We start from the raw sequence: 27,814 nt of genomic DNA, 5'->3' as shown, positions 1-27,814 counted from the left end.
CTGCTATTTTGTTCTCTACTATTTGTATCTGAACAACTGTTGGTTTGATCTCTAACTGGGGTAAGGATATTCAGATGCATTATCTTGACCCCTCATCTAGTAGGAATACAGGGAAGAAGACAAAGAAGGTCAGTGTTATAGTATGTTATAAAGAGACTTGACATATCAGTGTTATTCTGACCTACCTGCATCAGAGATGGTGAAACTCTGACCATAAAGCTCGAAGCATTGTTCTCAGAACATGTTTGACCTTTTTGGATGCTCCCTGATGTTTTCAGTTTTGCATGGTCAATGGTCATTTTAAATATAAAATGGTGCATCTAAATCTGGTATGGTCCACTCATAATTACCTTCTGCTAGTTCTGGGTTGTCATAATTATATTTCTTTGTCCGGTCTTTGAAAGTATTATTCTCTCCAGCTCCCATTTGTCCATTGGTTTTGTTTGTAACTGGGGTAAGCTCCGAGCTGGTTGACTCACATGCATGATGTAGACTCCTCATCTGGTAGAAATATTGGGAAGGAGACAAGGAAGGTCAATACATATAAAAGACTGACAATATTCTAAGAATTTTTTGTTTGTATAGATGATCAAGAGACCACCTGTATTATCCGAGATGGCGAAACTCCGTCAACCAAGCATGGTCAATGGTAACTGTGAATACAAAACGGTGAATTTAAAAGAGCATGGTCTTATACCTTGCGCCGGCTCTCCATTTTCATAAGTATATCTGTTTGTTCTGTCTTTGAAAGGGGTATGCTTTCCTGATAAAATAGCATGCTCAGTGATCAACCTAAATGCGGCGGATGATAAAATAAGATGATAAATAAGATGCATGATCCTATACCTTGTGTGGGCTCTCCATTTTCATCAGTATATCTGTTTGTCCTATCTTTGAAAGTGGTATGCTCTCCTGATAAAAGAGCATGCTCGGTGATCAACCTAGATGCATCAGATAATCATTTCAAAAAAAAAGATGCATCAGATAATAAAATAAGATGATAAATTTACCAATGCTTGTAACTGCGTTTTTTTTTTCACGAGCTATCCGCGGCTTCTTTAGGTGTTCTTGCTTTGCCTCAGGATACAATCGAGCATACCAACTCAGCTTCTTGCCACTTCCTTGTTTTGCTTCATTGTTTTCATTTGCAGATTCTTGGGTTATATCTTGAAATGGGGTACGTTCCCCCTTGGAAGATTGATCAACATTCTTCTGTTTCCTCATTTTTACCAGCGGGAGAACATGAATTTGGAGCATCAGCAGAGTACGGCAGCGGCGATCGATGCTTGGGTTGAAGAAGTTTTTTGGCAGATCGCGGCGGCGGAAGATCACGGTGCCGGCGGAAGATCACGGCGGCGGCGATCGATGGTTGGCTCGAATAAGGCGGCAGAGATCTGGACGTGTTTGCGCTGGAGTTGTCCTTGATTGAGGCAGTATACCAATTTTCTTGATTGACGCAGTATACCAATTTCGTTGATTGATGTCTTTAAGTGTATTTCCTTCTGTGTGTTTCCTCCTGTATGTCCTCGGTATCTGTGTTTGACGGTGGACGTGATATGATAGGAATTTTGAGATGATTGACAGCTGAGATTTGTCGAATGTTTGATGTCAAAGTGCACGCTATCCCCAGCTGCAATATAATTGTAAGAAAAATAGTAAAGATGTAGTACTTACTATGGATGGAAGGAGTAGCGTTTTCCGCAGACAAACCATCAGCGCTGCCGAGTGAGGAACAACAAGTCAGACGCGGCAAGTCGCAGCACCGAAGCAGGCCGATCCCTTTGACACATTGACAGGTTCCAAAAAATATCCCGGACGCGACGCGACGCTCTCCGCGAGCACCACGTCCACGCACTATTCCTACCATACGCGTCAGCCGTGCTGCAGGTTGACAAGCACACGCGCGCGCTCTATTTCTACACGCGCAATCATGGAATCCATGGTGCAGGAGGACGGGGACTGGGACAGCGGCGACGAGGGCGCCGGCGCCCCGCCCGCGGCAGCAATCCACCGAGGCGGCGCCGCCGCCAACGGCATGCACGCGGAGGCGGCGGCGATGAGCCAGTACCACGAGTGCCTCCGCAACCACGCGGCGGCCGCGGGCGGGCACGTCGTGGACGGGTGCTGCGAGTTCATGGCAACCTCCGCCGAGGACCCGCTCGCCTGCGCCGCCTGCGGCTGCCACCGCAGCTTCCACCGCCGCGACCCCTCCCCTGGCCGCGCCCGCGCGCACATGCCTCTGCTGGCCGCCAGCGCGCGCGCGCCGTTGGCGCTGCTCCCGCCGCCGCCGGCAGCAGCAAGCAAGAACCCGCACCACCAGCACCAGCGTCCGCCGTTCGCCTACGGGCCCGTGCCGAGCGGCGGGACCGGCACGACGACCGAGTCCTCCAGCGAAGAGCGGCACGGGCCGCTGGCGCCGGCGCCGCGGAAGCGGTCGAGGACGACCTTCACGCGGGAGCAGAAGGAGCAGATGCTGGCGTTCGCGGAGCGCGTCGGGTGGAGGATGCAGCGGCAGGACGAGGCGGCGGTGGAGCACTTCTGCGCGCACGCCGGGGTCCGGAGGCAGGCGCTCAAGGTCTGGATGCACAACAACAAGCAGAGTAGCGCCGGTAGGGGGCAGCAGCAGCCGCAGGAGGAGAAGCTTCAGGAGCTGAGGCAAGAGCAGCAGCAGTAGCCATGGCAGGCTCACTCACAGTAGCAGCCACCGCTCCTGGCTGCTTCCGCAAAAGGAGAATTGATTAAGGAACTAGCGGAGGCCTTGTTGATTCATCTTCTTTCCATTTTTGTCTTCTTAATGAGCTGATCGCTCTTGCTTCTCTTCTACAATAATACTAGTACATGCTCATTCATGGTAGGGATATTGGTTGGATTCTAGGGATGTATTTTTTTGTTTACATTCTTTTGAGAAATTTACTACGTACAAAGTGCAGTGTAGTACTATGCCTTATTCTGTAGACCAAACATCAACAACGATTGAACTAGGATTAGTCATCATAGTGCCATTATAATACTGTAGAACATCAGAGCAAGTACAATAGAGTCCAGTCAGCTGACTATAAGATATTAAATAATATATTTTAGATGAGTTGGAGGAAAGAGAAGAGGAGAGAGAAGGGAGGTGGGCTACTATGAAATAGCCAGCTCTTGCACGTGCTTCTAGGCACTTTGTGAGAGTGAAAGGTGGACCATATGTTAGTAAAGTGCTTAATTCTTATAGCCAACTATTATACATGTTAGCTACAACGACGGAGCTATGTACAATTCAGGGGGGGCAGCGCCCCAGCCCAACGAAATTTTTTTTGTGACTACGTATTAGTTAGGCAAGGTTGGCCCAAATACGATATTCTGCCCCCCCAGGCCCAAACATTCTGCCCCCCCAGGGCCGAGACACAACTCCACAGGCTAGGGACGAGAGCATCTCGCTCACGGTGGCCGACAGGCGACACGCACATCGCCGCCGCCGCGACGCCGCCCCTCCCCTGCTCGGTCCCCTGCCTCCCCAGTCCCCACATCGCCGTCGCCCGCCTCCCCTCCCCCCATCGACGGACGGCCGGAGGCCCGGAGCACGCGCTGCACGCCCCCGCTCACACGAGCGCGCGCGGCGACATAACCTGGTTAGCAACCCGCAACCCACCTTGATTCTTGTTGTTCTTGCCTTAGGAATTTTGTGAGGAATTTTATTTACTTGTTTCTTGTATTGGTACTTGGTAGATCAGCTTGTGAATTGGACTGAAGATGGGAAAAAAGGGCAAGATCGCATCATACTTCAAAAGACAAAGAACAGAGGATGTTGAAGAACAGAATTTGCCTCTGCTTCTTGAATTGGAACAGCCACCACTAGAACATCATGAACCACTTCTTAAACTGGAACAGGGGCAAGAAGCACCTCAAGCAAGTGAAGCATCTGCAGCTGTAGGTCCTGTTATATTTCGAGGTATTGAATTTTTGGAGCGAGACCCTGCATTGCGTCCACAGATTTGGCGATATCCACTTGATCAAAGAGATCGTGTGCGGAGAGCTTATTTGATGCTTGGTCCAATGCAACCTCGTCTGAAGCATTATGAAGGTTCTGGTAAAAAAGGCCATCAACATCGCTTCTGATACAATTGGTTCAGTCTTTTCCCATCATGGTTAGAGTACTCGCAAGAGAGTCATCGTGCCTATTGTCTATTCTGCTTTGTTTCCAGCAGAAATATCTTAGCAAAAGGTGGTTCTGATGTATTCTCAGTTCATGGATTTGAGAAATGGAAGAAGGTGAATGATGGAAAATCTTGTGCATTCTTAGGGTATGTAGGTTCTGGGCCTTGCTCACCGCATAACAATGCAGTCACAGAATGTCGAGCATTGATGAATCAACCAGGACATATAGAAAATGTTGTTGCAGCAAAGGATCAGGAAAAAGTAGATAGAAATCGTCTAAGACTTAAAGCTTCAGTTGCAGCTATCCGGTGGCTCACATTCCAGTCTTGTGCTTTCAGAGGACATGATGAGAAAGCTAACTCAAAAAATCAAGGGAACTTTCTTGAATTGTTAAAGCTTCTTGCAGAGTTCAATCTCGATCTTGCCAATGTCATCTTGGGGAATTCTCCATACAACTGTAAGTACACATCTCCAGAAATTCAGATGGAAATCTTGAGCATATATGCATCTAAAGTTAGGAGACATATTCGTGAAGAAATTGGGGACTCTAAATTCTCTATTCTTGTGGATGAGACATGTGATGTTGCAAAAAGAGAACAAATGGCATTGGTTTTCAGATTTGTTGATAAGATGGGTTGTTCACAAGAGCGGTTCTTTGAGTTGATACATGTGGCTAATACTAAGGCTCTAACATTGAAAGATGAATTGTGCTCAGTATTATCCAACTATGGTTTTGATATTCAGAACCTTAGAGGACAGGGATATGACGGTGCTAGCAACATGAGAGGAGAGCTGAATGGATTGCAATCACTATTTCTTAAGGAATGCCCATATGCATACTATGTTCATTGTTATGCTCATAGATTGCAACTCGCACTAGTAGATGCATCCAAGGAGGTGGTTCCTGTTGCCCAGTTTTTTCAGCAGCTAATCTTTATCATAAACACCGCTGATTCATCCTCAAAGCGCCATGATGAACTCCATGATGCCCAGCTGGTAGAGCTAGCACGTTTGATAGAAAGTGGAAGAGTTGAAACCGGTCAAGGGGAAAACCAAATCAGATCACTTAAACGGCCTGGGGACACTAGGTGGGGTTCTCACTATGGTTCAGTTCTCAGCCTTATGAAATTATTCAATGCAGTAAATGTTGTGATACAAGATATGGCTGCTGATGGATCAATTGCTGGAACAACACGCGCTGATGCTGACACTTCTTTCAGCTATTTATCTTCTTTTGAGTTTGTCTTTGTATTATGTATGATGAAGGAGATACTAGAGATAATCGAAGGACTTGGCCAAGCTTTACAACTAAGATCACAAGACATTGTAAATGATGTTCGTCTAGTATCTGCTACAAAAGAGTGTCTTCTTCAGTTGAGGTCAGATGACGGTTGGGAACAATTCTTCTTCACAGTTGTTGATTTTTGTGTAGAGCATGGCACCACGATTCCGGACATGGGGGAAACTTATATCATGCGTGGAGGTCGAGCACGGCATCAACCTGATCATTTCACTAAGGAGCAATATTTTCGAGTGGAGATATTCCGTGCAACTATTGATTGCCAGCTACATGAATTGGATCGCAGGTTCAGTGAGAAGATAATGGATCTTCTATCCACCAGTGCCACTCTAATTCCTAGAAACAGATTTAAGTCTTTTAAAGGCAGTGATATATGTGAGTTAGTAAAGAAGTACTACCCCGCAGATTTTACTCAACAAGACCGCTATGGATTAGAACAGCAGCTGAAACCCTTTGTTATTGATGCTTCTAATGATGAAGAATTGAAAAATATATCAACCTTTTTTTTTGCGAATAAAAAAAAAAATATCAACCTTGACAGACCTTTGCCATTGCCTTGTTGAGACGGGAAGAGATGCTATCTACAATCTTATTGTCAGATTACTCCGTCTACTTGTAACTCTTCCAGTTTCTACAGCAAGCGCAGAACGTGCATTTTCAAGTTTGAAGATCATCAAGACAAGGCTGCGTAATAAAATGGGAGATGTGAATCTTGCTAATAATTTGGTAGTTCACATAGAACGTGAAATTGCTGAGAAGTATGATTTTGAGTCTGTTTTAACAGAATTTAAGAGGAAGGGTGATCGGAAAGCTGATCTTTAGTGCCTCCATGGACCATGTGATTTCGTCAAGGCAGACAAGGCTCGGTATGAAGGCTCGGTATGATCAAATAGTAGTGTAGTTACTTCTAGTTCCATTTTGCTGTAGTCTCTAGTATATATATATATCAATATGTGATGTCGTCACATATGTATTTTGCAACCAATGTGGCCAATATCAATATATATTTGTCTCAAGTCTGCATATTCAAAAAAAATTCCATTGTTCCAGTTTTTTGTGTTCTTTCGCCCCCCAGCTTTTTTTTCAAGCTCCGCCACTGGTTAGCTATATGATGACTACACATGATATGATATCTTGTTATAGCCAGCAAGTTGGCTATACTATTGGAATTGCTCTCACGAGCAAAATCATTCCGATGATCGAAACTGATGTGTAAAGAAGGGTCTCTAGCTTCTCGCCTCACCGCCGTACGCTCCATCACTTTTTGTCGATGCCCATACTCCATAGACACTGTAACAGATTAGGATGGGTTGCCGTGTATGCGGAATGGTTCGTACAAGTGGCCGACTGGATTTCCACGCACAACCGGTAATCGCATGGTATGTCTCCATCTGGTATCGGCAAGTTGGATTACAAGGATTTGGTTTCGAGGGATTGTGAGGACCAAGAATACCAAGGAGGAAAAAGGTTGACAAGGATGTAACGCGCTGGATACCCTCAAGATTACAGGCAAAGAAAAAAAGAAGAGGACACTTCAACATCTAAAGATCTTGTAGAGTAGTATTATTTACGGCTTATAAATTTTGAGAAGAATTCAACTCGAATATTCATTTGGAGAAAAGGACAGATAACTACTAATCTTCTAAATACAGACAAACCTATACGACCATTTTGACATCAACACACAATTAAGCATGATTTAAAATGTATGTAATGAACCTAAGAGTGCATGTTGACTTTTATCCTAAATGAGAGTTAATAACACATGTATAGTCTCCTAAGAGTTGGTATTTTCGATGTATAGTCGTGCTTTACTACCTCCAGCATTTTTATCATCATATATAAACATAGAGACCTACCAGATTCAACAAAACTTAGGACAGATTCAAAGTTGCTGCACCAGGCTGGGATTCAGTCTAGAAGCAGTTCATCAGATAAACTTATTTGCAAAGCCAGGTGTCTTAGTCTATTAGAAAACGACCGTTTCGGTCTCAGCAGCTAAGCTAATAGTGAGCAGGATATCTAAGAAATCACACGTACTAACAGACTAATTTAAACGCTGTCAGTGTAATTTCTAGAAACGATAGCTCAAATATCCTGCATTAAGTAGCACGGTTAAAGAAAATAATCTGGCCCAGCTTCGATCCTTCTAATTTCTGACTCTTGGTGTCACAATGATCTCAGCATTTGGTTGTTTTGGCTCATTATGTTGCCTGAGTCGGCACTTTTCAGAGGCCGGGGGATTCCTGACTTGGCACTTAGCAGACTACAACATCGCTTTGTGACAATAGTGACTAGGATACTGGAAGCCCAGAAAATATGGGTGGGGAGAAACAATCGAACCACACAGGAAATACCACACTAATGCATTATCGCAACAAAAAAGTATTATCGCAACAAATTACCTACTGCCATTTACATGAGCAGAATGGAACTGTTTTTCACAGAAATACCCTAAAAGAGTCTGGAGCTACACACGCATGCAGGTAATTAGCATCAGTCCGCAAATTCATCAGGTTAGGAGCACCGATCTGCAGCTTGTCATTGCGAAGTCTACTTCTTTCCAGCACGGGGCTTTCCTTTGACATCAGATTCCTATACACATAAAAGAAAGTAAAGAGCCAATTTCAGAGCACTAGGCAAAAGATCTGGCATCACCCAAGGAAAACTTTGACTAAATTATGTGATCTTTCAGAATGAGGCACAAATATATCTTAAAAGATAATCTGCAGGCCAAGAAGGCGTGTTAACAAGAAAGCAGGCCATTATTAGTATGTAGAAACATAAATCATCTTTTACCTAGACCATAGCAGAATTTTATTTTGTGCAGTTTGTTGAATAAAAAATGCAGATATATACTGTCGAAGTTTACTGTATCTGTATAAGCACTTCAAAATCAATCCAAGACATGAATATGCTATACATTTTAAGAAGCACAAACCTGCACACTATGCAGAAAGATATTTGTCTTTGCAGTAGAAGGAGTATGCTTCTCGGCACCCTTGCTCCAATCATAGCATACCTAACAAATTTAGGCAACATTAGCGATTTGAACCTCAGTGTAGTAGTGTGCATGCCTCAGTAACGGGGAACACAATACAGTACATGACTTTCAGAATGCAGACTTAATAACTTGGAACAATGAAAACCATGTATATTGTTGATACCACTGCAAAGTGAGTAGACACTTTTGTCCTCTTCACACTAAGGTATGTTGCTTTTTATCATTTAAGATGCCATACTTCTTTAGTCAAAACCTTATTAGTTCTTAGCATTGACATACTGGTACAATTAGGATAAAAACACCCAAACCAGTATGACATGTACTTCCTCGGTCCTATGAAAGTTGTCTTAGATTTGTTGAAATTTGGATGTACCCACACACTAGATAGCCACACCACATTTTATCGATTAGCATTCACGTGCATTAAACACTTAACACATTGGGTATCATTTCCTCACTCACTCTTGGCTACTAGTGGTTGAATGTTATCTGCTGAGGTCAATGACAATACAGAGCAAGAAAATCAAAATCAGGAAATGCAAATCTAACAACTTATTCCAGTGCAGATAGCAACAAGAGATGGCCTACCGCATAAGCAAAGATTGACCCATCCTGATTGAATGTGCTGCATGTGATGGGTGATGGGCACTTGCTAAAAGCCTGTAAAGAAAAATAACACATGTAAGATAAAAATCTTTAAGCAGTAAAATGAAAAGTCTATATTGATGGCACTCAAGTCCTGGACTATTTAGCAAAAAATTAACTCCTATACATAATCAAATTCACCCTTTTTTGTAAGTAAACATTTGTATGAATCTGTTAACAACAAGCATATAGCTGATGACAATTTTAGCACCATCGGTGAAAGGGTTACTTAAGGATACTGAAGTCTGAAAATCTTATGAAGATCATACATCCTCATCTCAAGATGCTTGCACACTTATTAGCCAAGCAAATGTGACTAACAAACAAATCTATGGAAAAATGAAGATTTTCTTTGAGAACATGAAATTCTACCATGTTTGATACCATGCAACTCCATCTTTTATACAATACCAGGTTGCAAAGATTGAAGTACAAAAAGCATGCAAGCTGAGTTAAAGATGCCTTGCATCTCAGTGCCATCACACGTCCTAGGACACTGGAGCTTGTTGCTCCTAGGTTCAGAAAGGCCACTCTCTTGCTATTTTCTCTCATAAGAAATGATGTATCTTTAACAGGCATGAAAAGATTTACATTTGACCAACAGAGGAGTTGAGTATGTACATGTTCACCAAATTTTTGGTATTCCAAATTAAGATTTCTTGTTGAGGTCAATCTGACGTTTATGAAAAACATGCAAGCAAAACAAGAATTTGCACTCATCTGACTTTGCGGATATTGAATTGACAGGACATCATTATGTTAATAGTGGTTCACAAAGAACTGCATCAATGATTTCCAGCTATACATTTAACTAATTCAGTTTCGCATATAACTAATCTAGTTGAAAAATATATATCAAAAATAATGCATTAAATTAATTACTCTAGACCAAAAGAGAATGGGAGAATCATTTGAATAATCAAAGGGGGACATGGACCTTCAGTCTTTGTTTACTGTCCTTGTCCCAAAAGTTGAAACCTCCATCAGAGCCCGCAGTAGCAAATGTATGGTGCACCTGGAAGGAATGCATAGCACATCAATTAGAATTGCTTAGTTGAATATAGTTGCTGAGGTACTCAATGATCTAGGACAATCAGCAAGTATTAAGATACTATTAGAATTCAAGAAAACATCCACAGTGACTGAAGCTTTCCTTCTCCAGATTTGAAACAGAATATCTTAATACAATATCAGGAAGTAGACAACAAAAGATTGTTTAAAAATATAAAAGAAATTCTCTTACAGGATGAAAGTTCAGTGAGTTAACAGAGTATATATCATTGCCCTCGCGGTGACATTTGAATGTAAAATTTTTGCTCTGATTAGCGTCATCCACATGATGAACACCAACACGTCCCTCTATTGATCCAACCTTCAAGACAAACAAAGGTTAATCAGATGCTCGTGAAAATAAAAGAGTTGACCTACTATCTGCTACCTCAAAGAGCACCAGTACAAGGGCTTTCAAAGAGTGTGCCAAACTATAATACAAAACATAAGCATTCAATAATGGTGTACAATGGAGTAAGATGAATAAACCCGTGGGTTTCAAATATTGGGAGCAATTGCTTTTGGCCAAAGATAGAGCATACAATGGAAAGCAAGCATAAATTTCTCATAACATGCTCATTTTCTTAAGCAATTCTAGAAAGTGGAATTTGTGCAGATAAAATGTTGTAACAGATAAATTAGAGTGATGATATAACATTTGACACCATGCATAAGAGGACAACTGAATGATGTGAAAATTAACACGACATTTACTACTATGTTCTAACAAGTACAAAGGAAAACTTTTAGCATTTATTTTATTAACGCTCACTAAATATGGTTTTAAATTAGGACCTCTACATGTTAGTGGCTATCTAAGGTCGAGGGTTTACTGATGTGTTAGGTTGGAGGACACAAGTTGCTGCACTTGAAGTTATGTGCAGGATCTCTAGTTAGGATTTCATTTTATTTTTGCTTCGGGCAGAAGGTATGTGTACTATTTAGCCTCATAATAAGTCATTGCAGAGATGACGAAAAAAAGGTAGATCTAAAATCACTACAAGAAGCCAGCAAATTAGACCATATATTTAGATTAATTGAACACAAGAAGTGGCATTACCAAGAACCCTGATTGGTCAGGGAATGCAGCAAGACACCTTGTCTGGTATTTCAAAGGTGACTGGATCCTCTTGAATTCAGCCTATTACAAGGTAATGAGAAAGTCAAATATGCAAGCAAGACTAGAACATCTAAGAAACATATGTAAATGATTACCGCATTAGCAAACACATGGAAATTTAATTGGATGGAGCAACCCACAGAAAATAATTGCTTCTTTACTCTTGCCACAGGTTAAGAAAGAAATGTCTCCAAGGGATACAAAGCCAACACCACATGGTTGAGAAGTTTTAAAATCTAAACAACCTTAGGGAATTATAACAGTTTGAATTTTCTAACCTTAAATAAACTAGGAGAGGCAAGCTATTCGCTAATATGTTAACATTACTTAGCATACCACTGAGAACACTGAAAACAAAACATCGAAGAGTGCCAATTTAACAAAGCAATCTGCCCACTAGGGCAATGCTTAATTGCTTATAATGGAAATCTGCCTACTAGGGTAAGACTATTTGAAATAATTTCGCTGTCATGCCATATCTAACAGAAAGAGCGGACATAGTGTTAGGAAAAGCCAGAAACAACATACTCGGGCACCAAAAAGTAGTAGCTAGCAATTGAGTTACGAAACAGAATATGTGTAAACACTATACGATAATGATGGGAGTAAACAAAGTTGTGTACAAATCCACAGCATCCATAACCAGGTGTAACCTAGAACAATCTGCAGCATACAAAAAGAGACATAACTTACCTGTGGATTCTGCAGGTTGAAGATAATGACGTTGCGGTCAGCAGTGCCAACAGCCAGCAGAGGATAACTAAGCGAGAGAGCATAGCAGCGCTCAGGAAGTTGCTGAACATGTGCTGGCTGAGCTTGTCGCAGGTCCCAGTACCTTAATAAACAGAAGGTTAGAGGGAAGATATTGGTATAGCAATCATGTTAATAAATAGGTTTTGTAGGCCAGTAGTGTGTTGTATGTACGTCAGCATTAGGCAAACAAAACTCATGGTGCTTGTGTGCAGTGATATAATGCAGCATGGTTCTTATCAAACTATCTACATAGGGTTCTGAATCAATCAATATTCAGTAATCTGCTGCTATGATGTAATACATCACACGCAGTGCAGCATTGGGCAGCACCACATCGAGTCAGAGCTAATTCTAGTAAGAGAATGAATGCAAGTTGAGGTTTGGCACATCTGATCTGATATGATCACCTCAAAGTCTTATCCCAGCTCCCACTGACAAGGAGCCCCATGGGTTGAATCCAGGCGAGCTCCTTGATGGGCGCCTCATGCCCCGACAAGGCCGTGGGCTGCCCGCCAGACAGCAGCGGCCACATCTTGACCACCTTGTCACACCCTCCCGAGAAAACCGTAGTCCCATCACCGTTCCACGCCGAGCAGAGAACCTGCACCGAACAACAACAAACCGCGGCTGTCAAACACTGCAGGCAAGGGGCAGCGCAATGTGGCAGTTCGCGAAGGCCGAAATTGGGGATCGGTGGATACATATTGAACTAGTGATAATATAATGGAATGGTAAGAAGAGGGGGTGCAGTACCGGCTGGTCGTGCGAGATCGAGGCCTTCGCCTGGCATTGGCCGCCCGGCTGGACCTCCCAGCACCGAACCTGCGTCAGAAAATCAGAAAGCCCAGTCGCATCTGTCAGTATTTCACTCGGGGGTTCGTGGAAACGGAAAGGGTTATGTAAGGGTGCGGCGGCGGCGGGCAGACCTGGTTGTCCCAGGAGGTGGCGATGAGGTGGTTGGCCTTGGGGCTGAAGCTGAGGCTGGAGACCGCGTCCCCCGGGGCCGGATTCACCTGCGCGGAACGGAAGGAGGGCCGTCAATCGAATCGGCATGTAGAGAAGGTTTTGGCCATTTGGACCAAGGGAGGGAGGGAGAGGGAGGGAATGGCGGCGCGCGCGTACGTACCTCGAGGGATTTGTTGGGGTTGGGGTTGGCTGCTCCGGCGCCGGCGGCGTTGAAGCTCGCCATTGGGGTTGCGAATTTGGGGGAGGAAGGGAGGGAAGGAGGCGGGCGGGCGGGGTTCGGGGCTGTGTGGGCATTGGGGTTTTGGTTTTGGTTTTTAAGGGAGGGCAGTCGCGTGGGATCCACGCCCAGACCACAGGAGGCGGTCGGGTCGCGTGGGTTGGACGCTTTCGGGACAGGAATGTTGGGCTCTTCACGTAAATAAAACTATCTTGGGCTGTTTGGAGGCCTTGCATTCTTTGGGCCTTTGCCGGGTTTGAAGAGCACAAGAGCATCGTTTGGTATCATCTAACAAAAAAAAACCGTTTTGAAGTGCAACTAATGATCTTCTGATCTCACATTGACATTTTAGAATTCTATAGAAAAAATAGGAACATTTTTTGAACTTGCGAACGAAATTGTTGAACTAAAAGAATCTTTAAACTGATTGAACATGTTTTCCAACTTTACAAATATATTCCATAAAAAAGAAAACTGGCGCCCGATAATGAGCCACCTTCAGAACCCTTTAGGCGCTGCATCCCGAGCATCTTATAGAAGCTCACAGTGCATACTTGACCGGAAATGGAATTATAATTCGGCTATGCCCATCTCGTTCATGCGTGGTCCGTCACGGATGTAACATCTCAAAAATTTTAAAACAAAGAAAATGAATTTTCCTATTTCCAAATTTAGAACCAACAAAAACTTTTATTAAATTAAGTTTGATACATACATATCAGGCTTATATGTTGTGATATTGCCATGATTGTTTGTTGAAGTATTTTGAAATGATCTTAAATCCTAAACCCTATCCTTTTCACCATCCAAGTAAAACAAAATAAAAAGAAATTAAATAAGAAAAGGGCCTATGTGCCTATGGATATCTTTGTTAAAACTTTTACCTAGGCTTTTCTACCTTGTTTAGATGTTTTGAAAACATCAACAAACCTAACCTAGTACCTACCAACTAAATCAAGTGAGAAACAAAGATAAAATAAACATAGGCATAGAGGCATATGTGGCACCTAGCCATAGTACCAAATCTTAACGTATGCACCACTGCATTGCCCAAATGGTTTGAAACCATCTCTAAACCTAATCTAACCCTAAATGGACCCTAGACCATGCCCAAGTAAAGCAAGAGGAACAAAATAGAAGAAAAGAAAAATTGGAATATCACCTCCTATGTGTTTATGGCCATTTTTGGCAAATCATTAGCCAAGGCCACCTTTGCTTGTGAAACTCTAACATATCAATAATAAACACATTTGCATCAAAGAAACAACAATCAAAGCAGAGGAAACATCAAAATTCCATCACATATGATAATGGTCACTTTGCACATTTATATCATCATGTCCACTTTGCACCCCTGGTTTGGAAGATTCTTAAACTAAAACCCCCCACTTCTTTCCACCTCATCCAAGACCATGTCAAGTTGAATTTTTTTTGTATTGACCATCATGGTTGACTCTGTCCCCATTGCTTAGTATAAGTGTGACAAGGGGAGACTTTGAAACAAAGTGAAGATCACATCCATTTTGACATTTGGCAAATCAACTCAATTTTGAGCACCACCACCACATATATACTTCAAATATTATATGATAACACTCCACCAAATATTTCTGAAAAAATCAAAAATTCATCTCTTGCGGCCATTTTTACAAACACTTGGTGTGCACTTAATCAATTTGATCATACCCTCTTTTAGCCAACGGTTCTTGGACTAAACCATCTCCACTCTTGTCATCATTGACCTCTCCTCACACCTCTGCATCAAAGCCAAGTAATGGTACCACAGTACAAGGCTGGACATGATCAAAACAAGCTCATGCCGTACCCATGCCGACCCTCATGCCACTCATCCTCTCCACCCCTCTATGGTCAGCCTCACCATGTCAACAAGACTCACCAAGCCCTGCAGAGCACGCTGGTACTTTCCCTGGTCGAAGAAACGCACGCCCACGCCCAGAACGTGACACGCCCGTACGCGCCCAGACGCGCCCAAACCATGCCAGGACACGCCCAGACACGCACTGGACGCGCCAGAGCACGCCGTCGTGCCATCGCCTCCGTCCTCCCCTACTCTTCTCCTTCTGCATCAAGCTTCACCGCGCCAACAGCTACCTCACAGACACACTCGAATGCTCGTGCGTGCACCGTCGCCATCGCCATGATCAAAATCCCCCGCCACGGTACTGCAAAGCTGACGACCTCTCCTGCACGCCTTCGTCCATCATTTGCCGTGCCATCAAGCTCACCAGTACCGCCTAGACGTCGCCTACCTCACGCGCAACCTACCTTGCCCCTTCGCGTCTCGGAAACGCCTCGCCATGGTCGACCTCGCCAGCACCCTCGGCCACCTCGCGCAGCTATAAAAGGAGAGCCCCCACGCGTAAGCTCGCCACACCAAACTTGCTCCTCTCCCTCCACTCAATCTCCTCGCACCCTCTCCGCTCCACATTAGTCACAACCGCCGCCCAATCGCACGCCGGAGACCCGTGAGCTGCCGCAGATCAAGCCGACGATTGCGTCCTCCTCAAGTGCTCCCTCTACCACCGTTCGCCTCGCCGTCGTCGACCATGTCGAACGCCACCGACGCCCAGCCTCGCCGGAACCCAGGATCGCCGCCGACCCCCAACCTCTGCCGTGCCAGCAACCCCTTCTCGTCGACGACGACGACGACGACGCTCGATCGTCGATCGTCCTTCTATTCTCATGGCTCACGTTGAAAGGTACCGCTTCGGGTTTTAAACGTCACTGACACGTAGGTCCCACCCTGTCAGGCGGCCCGCGGCGTGAGCAGCGCTGTTGGGCTGGCCCAACTCGTTTCCCCTTGTCCTGGCCCATTTCTCTTTCCCGCCTAGGCCCAGAATTCAAATTCGTGTAATTCCTTTTTGTTTCAAATTCAATACTGGTGCTCACTTAGAATTGGAATAACTCTCAATCCACTCAGCCAAATTTAATGAATTTGATGTTGTTGGAAAGCACATGAAATGCTCCTTCAAACCCCACTGGTTTCAAACCAAGATCTGTTGTAGAATTTGAATAGTAAAAAATAACAAGTCAGAGAGTTTTTAGAATTCAAATAAATTTATAAAATCAACCATGATGAATTTTGAGATGATTGAAATTCTCATAATTCACATTTCAAATACTCTAATTGATTATGTAAAAATATGATATGGTTGCTTCATATGATCATGGGCTAGAATCAAAAATTGGCTATGTAGTCAATACTAGCTCATTTAAATTATTTCTAAACTTATGATTTTAAATCTATGAGGTGTAGCATCTCATTTAAATCATTTTCCAAGTGATTCAATGTGAGGTGATGACACATGTCTTCATGACCCCTTATGTTTTTATTTGAGAATATTAAATGATAGCCGTAGTAGTATTTAAATTGTTCCAACTAATTATTAAATCATATGAGATGTATTCTTCTCATTTAAATCGTGTCTCAAGTAATTCTACATGAGTTAGAGACCATGGTCTATTAACTCTCATATTGAATTATTTGATGATATTAAATCATTACTATGTTGGTATTAAATTGCATGAGGTGCATCACCTCATTTAAATCATTTTCCTAAATGATGATTATGAAGAGGTTGACCTTGGTCAACCTAGGTCATACATTATTATTGGAGGAAATTAAATCTTAACAACATTCAACGAGAGGAAATTATTTCTCCCAAGAATTAAATAGAAACCCTAATTAATATTTGTAATGAGAGGAAATTATTTTTCTTTAAAAAGGAAAACAAAGCCAACCAACATGATAATAATATGGTGATGCTAGAATATCTTGTGTGAGCCATTTGTGTGATTAGTCTAGCACTTAAGTATTGTTTGGTGATTGTATCCTCGTATTCGTTTATAGACGCTAGTTCCGGAGACAATCAAGAGGAGGAGGTTTTCTACCAAGAGGAAGAAGAAGAGAACTTTGATCAATACACCAATCAAGGCAAGCTAATATTCTTGCAAGTTAACCTAGTGCAAAGCTCTACTAGAGCAAGGCACCACTACATCATACTTTATATTTAATGATCATATCCCAAGTTTTTACCTTATAAGTTTTTGAGTCTCGTTTATCAAAGTTTACTTTTTGATTCATGATTCACTTGGTCTAGATATAGAGTAGTACAAGAGTATCAAATTTAGCCTAAAGCAATGCAAGCAAATTAGCACCCCTCATAACTAGTTGCTAGTGCTAAAAACTAAAAGTGACTACTCTAGATGGGAACATGTGAAATGAAATGACTTTGAAAACCTTGGAATGATGAGTCATTCTATTGAAAGATTTTGAAGGTGAATATGACTTGTGAATGACTTGGTGAATTTTACGAGCCGATGGTTGGGTTCGGATGCGATACCATTCCAATTTTACAAGTACCCCCACAATACCCAACATGGGTAAGGGCTTAACTAGAAGTTTATGTGCTTTAGTATGGGTTCCCTCTAAACAAGCATCATAGGGGTTATGCCGAGGCTGCCTCCGTTGGAAGTGAAATGATGTGAAATAAACGTGAAATGAGGTGAATGTCCGACCCAAGCCCTGTGCAGTTCTCAGGTTGACGGTTTGTCTTCACTGGGAGGCCAAGATCATGGGGAGAGGTGCCTATACTAGGGTATGTAAGTGAAAGGTTATGGTCGGTAGTCCGCACACGGAGTGTGATAAATCAGGGCCAGTTAACCCTGACGGATTATTGCAAATGTTGTGTGATGTCTACGTTCCCCCTCCTTTCCTGTAGACAGTGTTGGGCCTCCAAGTGCAGAGGTTTGTAGAACAGCAGCAAGTTTCCCTTAAGTGGATCACCCAAGGTTTATCGAACTCAGGGAGGAAGAGGTCAAAGATATCCCTCTCATGCAACCCTGCAACCACAAAGCAAGAAGTCTCTTGTGTCCCCAACACACCTAATAGGTGCACTAGTTCGGCGAAGAGATAGTGAAATACAAGTGGTATGAATATATATGAACAGTAGCAATGGTGCCAGAAAATAGCTTGCTGGCGTGTAGTTGATGGTGGTAGTATTGCAGCAGTAGTAACACAGTAAAACAGTAAACAAGCAGTAGTAACTCAGCAATATTTAGGAACAAGGCCTAGGGATTACACTTTCACTAGTGGACACTCTCAACATTGATCACATAACAGAATAGATAAATGCATACTCTACACTTTTGTTGGATGATGAACACATTGCGTAGGATTACACGAACCCTCAATGCAGGAGTTAACAAGCTCCACAATAATGCTCATGTTTAAGTAACCTTAGTGTAAGATAGATCAAAAGACTAAACCAAGTACTATCATAGCATGCACACTGTCACCTTCATGCATATGTAGGAGGAATAGATCACATCAATATTATCATAGCAATAGTTAACTTCGCAATCTACAAGAGATCATGATCATAGCATAAACCAAGTACTAACACGGTGCACACACTTGTCACCTTTGCACACATGCGGGGAGGAATAAAACTACTTTAATAACACATCACTAGAGTAGCACATAGATAAATTGTGATACAAACATATTGCAATCATCAAGAGATATAAATAAGCACTTCACTACGCTCTTCAACGAGTGAATAAGTACTTCGTGAAATATAGCCTAAGAGACCCACACGGTGCACACCACTTGTCACCTTTACACACGTGGGACAAGGAGTCTCCGGAGATCACATAAGTAAAACCCACTTGACTAGCATAATGACATCTAGATTACAAGCATCATCATATGAATCTCAATCATGTAAGGCAGCTCATGAGATCATTGTATTGAGGTACATAGGAGAGAGATTAACCACATAGCTACCGGTACAGCCCAGAGCCTCAATGGAGAACTACTCCCTCCTCATGGGAGCAGCGGCGGTGATGAAGATGGCGGTGGAGATGGCAGCGGTGTCGATGGAGAAGCCTTCGGGGGCACTTCCCCGCTCCGGCGGGGTGCCGGAACAGAGACTCCTGTCCCCGGATCTTGGCTTCGCGATGGTGGCGGCTGCGGAACTTTTCTCGTACCGTGGCTTCCTCCGTAAGGGTTTTCGATGCGGGGGGCTTTATATAGGCGAAGAGGCGGCGCGGGAGGGTCAACGAGGCGACGAGACCATAGGGTGGCGCGGCCGGGCCACGGGCCGCGCCACCATGTCATCTGGGCCCACCGGGCCCCCCTCGCGCGGCTCTCGGGTGTTACGGATGCTTCCGGGCAAAATAGGAACCCGGGAGGTGATTTCGTCCAATTCCGAGAATATTTCGTTACTAGGATTTCTGAAACCAAAAACAGCGAGAAAACGAGAGCTGGCACTTCGGCATCTTGTTAATAGGTTAGTTCCAGAAAACGCATAAATACGACATATAATGTGCATAAAACATGTAGGTATCATCCATAAAGTGGCATGGAACATAAGAAATTATCGATACGTTGGAGACGTATCAGCATCCCCAAGCTTAGTTCTGCTCGTCCCGAGCAGGTAAAACGATAACAAAGATAATTTCTGAAGTGACATGCCATCATAATCTTGATCATACCATAAACATATGTAATGAATGCAGCGATCAAAACAATGGTAATGACATGAGTAAACAAGTGAATCATAAAGCAAAGACTTTTCATGAATAGTACTTCAAGACAAGCATCAATAAGTCTTGCATAAGAGTTAACTCATAAAGCAATAATTTAAAGTATAGACATTGAAGCAACACAATGGAAGATTAAGTTTCAGCGGTTGCTTTCAACTTGTAACATGTATATCTCATGGATAATTGTCAACATAGAGTAATATAACAAATGCAATATGCAAGTATGTAGGAATCAATGCACAGTTCACACAAGTGTTTGCTTCTTGAGGTGGAGAGAGATAGGTAAACTGACTCAACATAAAAAGTAAAAGAATGGTCCTTCAATGAGGAAAGCATCGATTGCTGTATTTGTGCTAGAGCTTTTATTTTGAAAACATGAAACAATTTTGTCAACGGTAGTAATAAAGCATATGAGTTATGAAAATTATATCTTACAAGTTGCAAGCCTCACGCATAGTATACTAATAGTGCCCGCACCTCGTCCTACTTAACTTGGACTACCGGATCTTCGCATGCCATGTTTCAACCAAGTGTCACAAAGGGGTACCTCCATGCCGCTTGTACAAAGGTCTAAGGAGAATGCTCGCATTTCGGATTTCTCGCTTTTGATTATTCTCAACTTAGACATCCATACCGGGACAACATGGACAACAGATAATGGACTCCTCTTAAATGCATAAGCATGTAGCAAAGATTATTATTCTCATATGAGATTGAGGATATATGTCCAAAACTGAAACTTCAACCATGGTTCATGGCTTTAGTTAGCGGCCCAATGTTCTTCTCTAACAATTTTGCATGCTCCAACCACTGAAATGATAGACCTTCAGACAAGACGGACATGCATAGCAACTCACATGATAGTCAACAATAGTTGATGGCGTGCCCCAGAAGCATGGTTATCGCACAACAAGCAACTTAATAAAATATAAAGTGCATAAGTACATATTCAATACTACGATAGGTTTTAAGGCTATTTTGTCCCATGAGCTATATATTGCATAGGTGGATGATGGAATTTTAAAGGTAGCACTCAAGCAATTTACTTTGGAATGGCGGAGAAATACCATGTAGTAGGTAGGTATGGTGGACACAAATGGCATAGTAGTTGGCTCAAGGATTTTGGATGCATGAGAAGTATTCCCTCTCGATACAAGGTTTAGGCTAGCAAGGTTATTTGAAGCAAACTCAAGGATGAACAAGTGCAGCAAAACTCACATAAAAGACACATTGTAAACATTATAAGACTCTACACCGTCTTCCTTGTTGTTCAAAACTCAATACTAGATATTATCTAGACCTTAGAGAGACCAAATATGCAAATCAAATTTTAGCAAGCTCTATGTATTTCTTCACTAATAGGTGCAAAGTATATGATGCAAGAGCTTAAACATGAGCACAACAATTGCCAAGTATCACATTATCCAAGACATTTTACCAATTACTACATGTAGCATTTTCCAATTCCAACCATATAACAATTTAACGAAGAGGAAACTTCGCCATGAATATTATGAGCTAAGAACACATGTGTTCATACGAACCAGCGAAGCGTGTCTCTCTCCCACACAAGGATGAACTTATTCAGAGAACTAAGATAACAAAACAAAAACAAAAATAAAAGCACACAGATGCTCCAAGTAAAGTACATAAGATGTGACTGAATAAAAATATAGTTTCACTAGAAGAAACCTGATAAGTTGTCGATGAAGAAGGGGATGCCTTGGGCATCCCCAAGCTTAGATGCTTGAGTCTTCTTAAAATATGCAGGGATGAACCACCGAGGCATCCCCAAGCTTAGACCTTTCACTCTTCTCGATCACATTATATCACCCTCTTCTATTGACCCTTGAAAACTTCCTTCACACCAAACTTCAAGCAAACTCGTTAGAGGGTTAGTGCATAATCAAAAATTCACATGTTCAGAGGTGACACAATCATTCTTAACACTTCTGGACATTGCACAAAACTTCTGAAAGTTAATGGAACAAAGAAACTCATTCAACTTAACAAAAGCGGCAATGCGAAATAAAAGGCAGAATCTGTCAAAAACAGAACAGTCCGTAAAGACGAATTTTAAGATGGCACCAGACTTGCTCAAATGGAAAAACTCAAAACTAATGAAAGTTGCGTACATATCTGAGGATCACGCTCGTAAATTGGCAGATTTTTTCGAATTTTCTACAGAGAACTGTGCCCAGATTCGTGACAGACAGCAATGCTGTTTCTGCGCAGCGATCCCAAATATAACATCAACTTTGACATAGAAACTTTACTTGGCACAAAAACATGATAAGGAGAGGTTGCTACAGTAGTAAACAACTTCCAAGACTCAACAAAACAAAAATTGCTGTAGTAAAATAAACACATGGGTTATCTCCCAAGAAGTTCTTTCTTTATAGCCATTAAGATGGGCTCAGCAGTTTTAATGATGCACTCGCAAGAAATAGTATTTGAGGCAAAAGAGAGCATCAAGAGGCAAATTCAAAACACATTTAAGTCTAACATGCTTCCTATGCATAGGAATCTTGTAAATAAACAAGTTCATGAAGAGCAAAGTAACAAGCATAGGAAGATAAAACAAGTGTAGCTTCAAAAATTTCAGCACATAGAGAGGTGTTTTAGTAACATGAAAATTTCTACAACCATATTTTCCTCTCTCATAATAACTTTCAGTAGCATCATGAGCAAACTCAACAATATAACTATCACATAAAGCATTCTTATCATGAGTCTCATGCATAAAATAATTACTACTCCCAACATAAGCATAATCAATTTTATTAGTTGTAGTGGGAGCAAATTCAACAAAGTAGCTATCAAATATAGGAGGTATATTGTAATCATAATCAAATTTATCCTCCATAACAGGTGGTAACAAAAGACTACTATCATTATAATCATCATAAATAGGAGGCAAAGTATCATCAAAGTAAATTTTCTCCTCAATGCTTGGGGGACTAAAAATATCATGCTCATCAAAGCCAGCTTCCCCAAGCTTAGAATTTTCCATAGCATTAGCAACAATGGTGTTCAAAGCATTCATACTAATAACATTCCCATTATCATGCATATAAAGTTCCATGGGTTTTTTAATTCTTTCTTCAAACACATCATGTCCTAATTCAAGATAAAGTTCATAAAGATCTCTCATTTTATTGTTGTCTTCCATTAAGCCTAACTAGTGTAAACAAGAAACCAAATGTCGCAATTGCGAGTCTAAAGGAAATAGCTCGAGTACTTACAATGGCGCCGGGAAAATAGCTTAGTAGCCGAGATCCGGAGTGTGAGTACCTTTTACCTTTCCTCCCGACAACGGCACCAGAAATTAGCTTGATGTCTACGTTCCCCCTCCTTTCCTGTAGACAGTGTTGGGCCTCCAAGTGCGAGAGGTTTGTAGAACAGCAGCAAGTTTCCCTTAAGTGGATCACCCAAGGTTTATCGAACTCAGGGAGGAAGAGGTCAAAGATATCCCTCTCATGCAACCCTGCAACCACAAAGCAAGAAGTCTCTTGTGTCCCCAACACACCTAATAGGTGCACTAGTTCGGCGAAGAGATAGTGAAATACAAGTGGTATGAATATATATGAACAGTAGCAATGGTGCCAGAAAATAGCTTGTCTGGCGTGTAGTTGATGGTGGTAGTATTGCGAGCGGTAGTAACACGGTAAAAGCAGTAAACAAGCAGTAGTAACTCAGCAGTATTTAGGAACAAGGCCTAGGGATTACACTTTCACTAGTGGACACTCTCAACATTGATCACATAACAGAATAGATAAATGCATACTCTACACTTTTGTTGGATGATGAACACATTGCGTAGGATTACACGAACCCTCAATGCCGGAGTTAACAAGCTCCACAATAATGCTCATGTTTAAGTAACCTTAGTGTAAGATAGATCAAAAGACTAAACCAAGTACTATCATAGCATGCACTACTGTCACCTTCATGCATATGTAGGAGGAATAGATCACATCAATATTATCATAGCAATAGTTAACTTCGCAATCTACAAGAGATCATGATCATAGCATAAACCAAGTACTAACACGGTGCACACACTTGTCACCTTTGCACACATGCAGGAGGAATAAAACTACTTTAATAACACATCACTAGAGTAGCACATAGATAAATTGTGATACAAACATATTGCAATCATCAAGAGATATAAATAAGCACTTCACTACGCTCTTCAATAGTGAATAAGTACTTCGTGAAATATAGCCTAAGAGACCCACACGGTGCACACATTGTCACCTTTACACACGTGGGACAAGGAGTCTCCGGAGATCACATAAGTAAAACCCACTTGACTAGCATAATGACATCTAGATTACAAGCATCATCATATGAATCTCAATCATGTAAGGCAGCTCATGAGATCATTGTATTGAGGTACATAGGAGAGAGATTAACCACATAGCTACCGGTACAGCCCCGAGCCTCAATGGAGAACTACTCCCTCCTCATGGGAGCAGCAGCGGTGATGAAGATGGCGGTGGAGATGGCAGCGGTGTCGATGGAGAAGCCTTCGGGGGCACTTCCCCGCTCCGGCGGGTGCCGGAACAGAGACTCCTGTCCCCCAGATCTTGGCTTCGCGATGGTGGCGGCTCTGGAACTTTTCTCGTACCGTGGCTTCCTCCGTAAGGGTTTTCGATGCAGGGGCTTTATATAGGCGAAGAGGCGGCGCAGGAGGGTCAACGAGGCGACGAGACCATAGGGTGGCGCGGCCAGGCCCTGGGCCACGCCACCATGTCATCCGGGCCCACCGGGCCCCCTCTCGGCGGCTCTCGGGTGTTCCGGATGCTTCCGGGCAAAATAGGAACACGGGAGGTGATTTCGTCCAATTCCGAGAATATTTCGTTACTAGGATTTACGAAACCAAAAACAGCGAGAAAACGAGGACCGGCACTTCGGCATCTTGTTAATAGGTTAGTTCCAGAAAACGCATAAATACGACATATAATGTGCATAAAACATGTAGGTATCATCAATAAAGTGGCATGGAACATAAGAAATTATCGATACGTTGGAGACGTATCATTGTGGCACAAGTGTACGACCTCTGAAGAGTGTAGAACTATTCGAATAGCCGTGTCCACGGTTATAGACGATTGGAAAGGCCATACTGTTCCGTCATCAGACCAATTTCAAAAATGTGACATATGACTTGTGACTTGAACTTTAAAGGTGAATGGTGAATTTGACTTGAATCACAACAGAGTTGTGAGAATGACACTAATGTTCCCACTTGAGTTAGTTAGCAAATGAAGGGTCTTTTACTAAATGCTTATGAAATAAAGCGGCTTTATGCAAATAAACCTAGAGCTTAGCACCCCCTTACTATAGCTGATAGTGCTTACACTAGTATTAGTTTGCGAGTACCTTAAAGTACTCATGGCTTTGTCCCTGGCTATTCAAATGGCCAGACTATGAAGAGGAGTACCAGAACCCGGAAGAAGGACAGCAGGACGTCTACGACAACTAGGACTACTCCTGACGTCAATAGTTGCATGTGGAACAGATGGACCACGACCGCTACTTCGCTTCCGCTATGTGTTTTGTATTTTGGATCCTTAGATCCCCTATGTTGTATTAAGACTGGATCATGTGATCCCTCTATGTAAGACGATTATGGCATGTAATGAATGATGTGTTGTGATATCAATCTATTATGTCTCGCAAAAACAATATTCCTGGGATTGTGATGCATGGCATAATAGGCATCTGGACTTAAAAATCAGGGTGTTGACAACGAATAACCGGCTGAAGGCCTTTATTCTCACCGCCGTATATCCCCTACACCGAAGACGAAGAAATCAAAAACCCTACAGAAATCGATGAAAGGTTCCCCCACCCCTGGCCGTTGTAGCGGCCAATGGAGGGCAAGGGAACCAGCGACCGCGGTGACTGACGGTACGAGCTAGATCAACATTAGACCGCCTGCCATAGGAAAACGTTTTGTGGACATGCTTCAATTAGAGCAAGTTCAATAGTATAGCCAACTGTTAGATATAAGCCAAATACCATGTCATCTATAGTCAACCTAGAGCTAACATGTACAATAGTGAGCTATAAAATTGTACTCCCTCCATACCGGTTTACAGGGCAATTACGCATTTCAAGAAAGAAATTTGACTACAATTTTGATCAATAAAAATTAAAATATATGCCACAAAAATTATACCATTGGATTCATATTCAAAAGGTGAATCCAATTGGTATAATTTTTATGGCATATATCTTACTTTTTGTTGACCAAATTTGTAGTGAAACTTTTTTCTCGAAATACGTAATTGCCTTGTAAACCGGTATGAAGGGAGTACTACTTTATCAATGCATATCCCACATTTCACTCTCACAAAATGCGTAGGACCATGTGCTAGAGCTGGCTCTGAGATCCCACTCCTCTTCTCTCTCCTTCTCTCTCCTCCAACTAGGCAAAAATATATTATTTTAATTTTTTTTGAGAACACAGTACAACGCAGACGCTCACAAGCACGCACGTACAAACACCCCTTTGAACGCACGCACACCCTACCCCTATGAGCACCTCCGAGGGACTGAGCCGGCATATCTTTAGGTTGACGAAGTCATTATTTTAATTTTTATAGCCAATCGACTAGATTTTATTGTACTTGCTCTTAGTTGATTGATTTAAAAACGCCCAAATGTTGGAGCTCGGTCCAGCAAAAACCACTTTCGTTTATGCTTTCTCTTCAGCGCATCTGTGAAACAATAATCCGATGCAGAACGAGACAGCTATTCGTTTCCATTTCTCCTATATACACGCGTTAAAAAGCGATACACATGCATGAGCTTGTACATATGGTACGGACAGTACACAGAGGTGGATTGATGTACAGATTAGTAAGTAATGCTTATTTACACGCATGCATAATCGGATATCGATCGATGCATGCTCCTGGATCTTCAGGTGCAAGATCTAGTAGTCCTGGTCACTTGCTTGTAGCCCGACATGCATGGCAGTGTTCGTAGTCGTTCGTGTACGCCACCTAGATCTTCAGGTGCTTCAGCCTACAGTAGAGTAAAAGCTTCCACATTAGCAGGCAGCAGCACACAGCTAATTAATTCTATGAACTCCACAAATCTATTGCTTATTAAGCCATGCACCATAACAAATTAGTTACTTTGGGAGTGCTCTTCAAGAGGGTTCCCTTAATTTAGTATGTACCTGTCTGCCTCGTACCCGCCCATGGCGCCGCCCGGGCATCTGTATGCCGGGAAGGGCACCCTGCCGGCCTCGATGCGCTTGACGTCCTCCACGAGCAGCTCGTAGTAGCGCCTGACCTCGTCGGCGGACTTGCCACCCACGGCGCGCGCGATGTTGTGCCACCGGTCCGGCGTCTCCTTGTCGTACACCGCCAGGGCCTGCTCGAACTGTTTGTTCTGCATCGCCGTCCACTGCGGCCTTGACGAGTTCACCGACATCGACGCCATCCAAATACTACGTACGATCTTGTTTGAAAGACCTGCTCGATCGGTCTCTGCTGTTCACTAACTGAACTTCCTAGTAATCGATCGATGGGTTATAGCTATGTGTGCTGGGGTTGTGCTTGTGAAGAGAAGAGTGTAGGGAGGGGTGGTACTTATAGGATGCCCGTACGTGGTGGAAGTGGAACAAAGGCTAGCTGCAGGTTCTCTTGTGGGCTCAAAGACGGAGACATGGAGTACAAGGCATAAGTGAGGAGAGCCACAGCTGCGAGTGTTCTGAATATTGAGTCCAAGGGAAGTGGAGATCTCTCGACTTTTTATCTCTTCTCTTCTGGCTCCATCTACGACTTAGCTAGATAGGTATCCTGCGCCCATTCCTTAGATATTGCGTTTGTCAACCGTGACATGTATCCCCTGGACTTGCCACTGGCCTCAGCCTCAGGACACTGCTCATGTGTACAATCGGAGACCACACGAGCGATATTCTGACGAATTATTGATGACTGTTCCTGGCTCCCTTCCGCAATAAGGTGGATTAGATCCATTCCTAATCTATCTAACTAGATGTTGTCTAATTTCTTTTCGTTT

The 27,814-nt window shown here is 42.7% G+C and overlaps 3 protein-coding genes across 3 annotated transcripts; 1 reads left to right on the top strand and 2 right to left on the bottom strand.

The window, feature by feature from the left end:
* Nucleotides 1–1,795: 1,795 nt before the first annotated feature.
* On the top strand, nucleotides 1,796–2,991 carry LOC124660674 (zinc-finger homeodomain protein 5-like). The gene has a single exon (XM_047198496.1). It carries the CDS (start codon nucleotides 1,931–1,933, stop codon nucleotides 2,672–2,674), a length of 744 nt encoding a protein of 247 aa, XP_047054452.1. The 5' UTR covers nucleotides 1,796–1,930; the 3' UTR covers nucleotides 2,675–2,991.
* Nucleotides 2,992–7,777: 4,786 nt separating this feature from the next.
* On the bottom strand, nucleotides 7,778–13,232 carry LOC124660673 (protein RAE1-like). Its single transcript, XM_047198495.1, has 11 exons — nucleotides 13,139–13,232; nucleotides 12,939–13,025; nucleotides 12,766–12,834; nucleotides 12,420–12,613; nucleotides 11,953–12,094; nucleotides 11,200–11,280; nucleotides 10,333–10,461; nucleotides 10,027–10,104; nucleotides 9,033–9,104; nucleotides 8,382–8,462; nucleotides 7,778–8,035 (listed from the first exon to the last, which is right to left on the bottom strand). Exons 1-11 carry the CDS (start codon nucleotides 13,199–13,201, stop codon nucleotides 7,994–7,996), a joined length of 1,038 nt encoding a protein of 345 aa, XP_047054451.1. The 5' UTR covers nucleotides 13,202–13,232; the 3' UTR covers nucleotides 7,778–7,993.
* Nucleotides 13,233–26,787: 13,555 nt separating this feature from the next.
* Nucleotides 26,788–27,335, bottom strand: LOC124663441 (protein RADIALIS-like 3). The gene is made up of 2 exons (XM_047201140.1): nucleotides 26,967–27,335; nucleotides 26,788–26,809 (listed from the first exon to the last, which is right to left on the bottom strand). The coding sequence occupies exons 1-2, from the start codon at nucleotides 27,230–27,232 to the stop codon at nucleotides 26,788–26,790; spliced, it is 288 nt and encodes a 95-aa protein (XP_047057096.1). The 5' UTR covers nucleotides 27,233–27,335.
* Nucleotides 27,336–27,814: the final 479 nt, after the last annotated feature.

The sequence above is a fragment of the Lolium rigidum genome, chromosome 6 (genome assembly GCF_022539505.1).
Source record: "Lolium rigidum isolate FL_2022 chromosome 6, APGP_CSIRO_Lrig_0.1, whole genome shotgun sequence".
NCBI lineage: Eukaryota > Viridiplantae > Streptophyta > Magnoliopsida > Poales > Poaceae > Lolium > Lolium rigidum.
Note: the sequence above shows the minus strand (reverse complement) of the source record. Positions and strands in the feature narration are given on the sequence as shown.

Bases quoted from the DNA above. Each gene is read 5' to 3' on its own strand.
- LOC124660674 (XM_047198496.1), top strand. From the start codon at position 1,931: ATGGAATCCATGGTGCAGGAGGACGGGGACTGGGACAGCGGCGACGAG.
- LOC124660673 (XM_047198495.1), bottom strand. From the start codon at position 13,201: ATGGCGAGCTTCAACGCCGCCGGCGCCGGAGCAGCCAACCCCAACCCC. The intron at 13,026-13,138 runs GTACGTACGCGC...CGTTCCGCGCAG, and splicing joins ACCCCAACAAATCCCTCGAG to GTGAATCCGGCCCCGGGGGA. The intron at 11,281-11,952 runs GTAAGTTATGTC...ACCTTGTAATAG, and splicing joins TCAACCTGCAGAATCCACAG to GCTGAATTCAAGAGGATCCA.
- LOC124663441 (XM_047201140.1), bottom strand. From the start codon at position 27,232: ATGGCGTCGATGTCGGTGAACTCGTCAAGGCCGCAGTGGACGGCGATG. The intron at 26,810-26,966 runs GTACATACTAAA...ACTCTACTGTAG, and splicing joins GGCGGGTACGAGGCAGACAG to GCTGAAGCACCTGAAGATCT.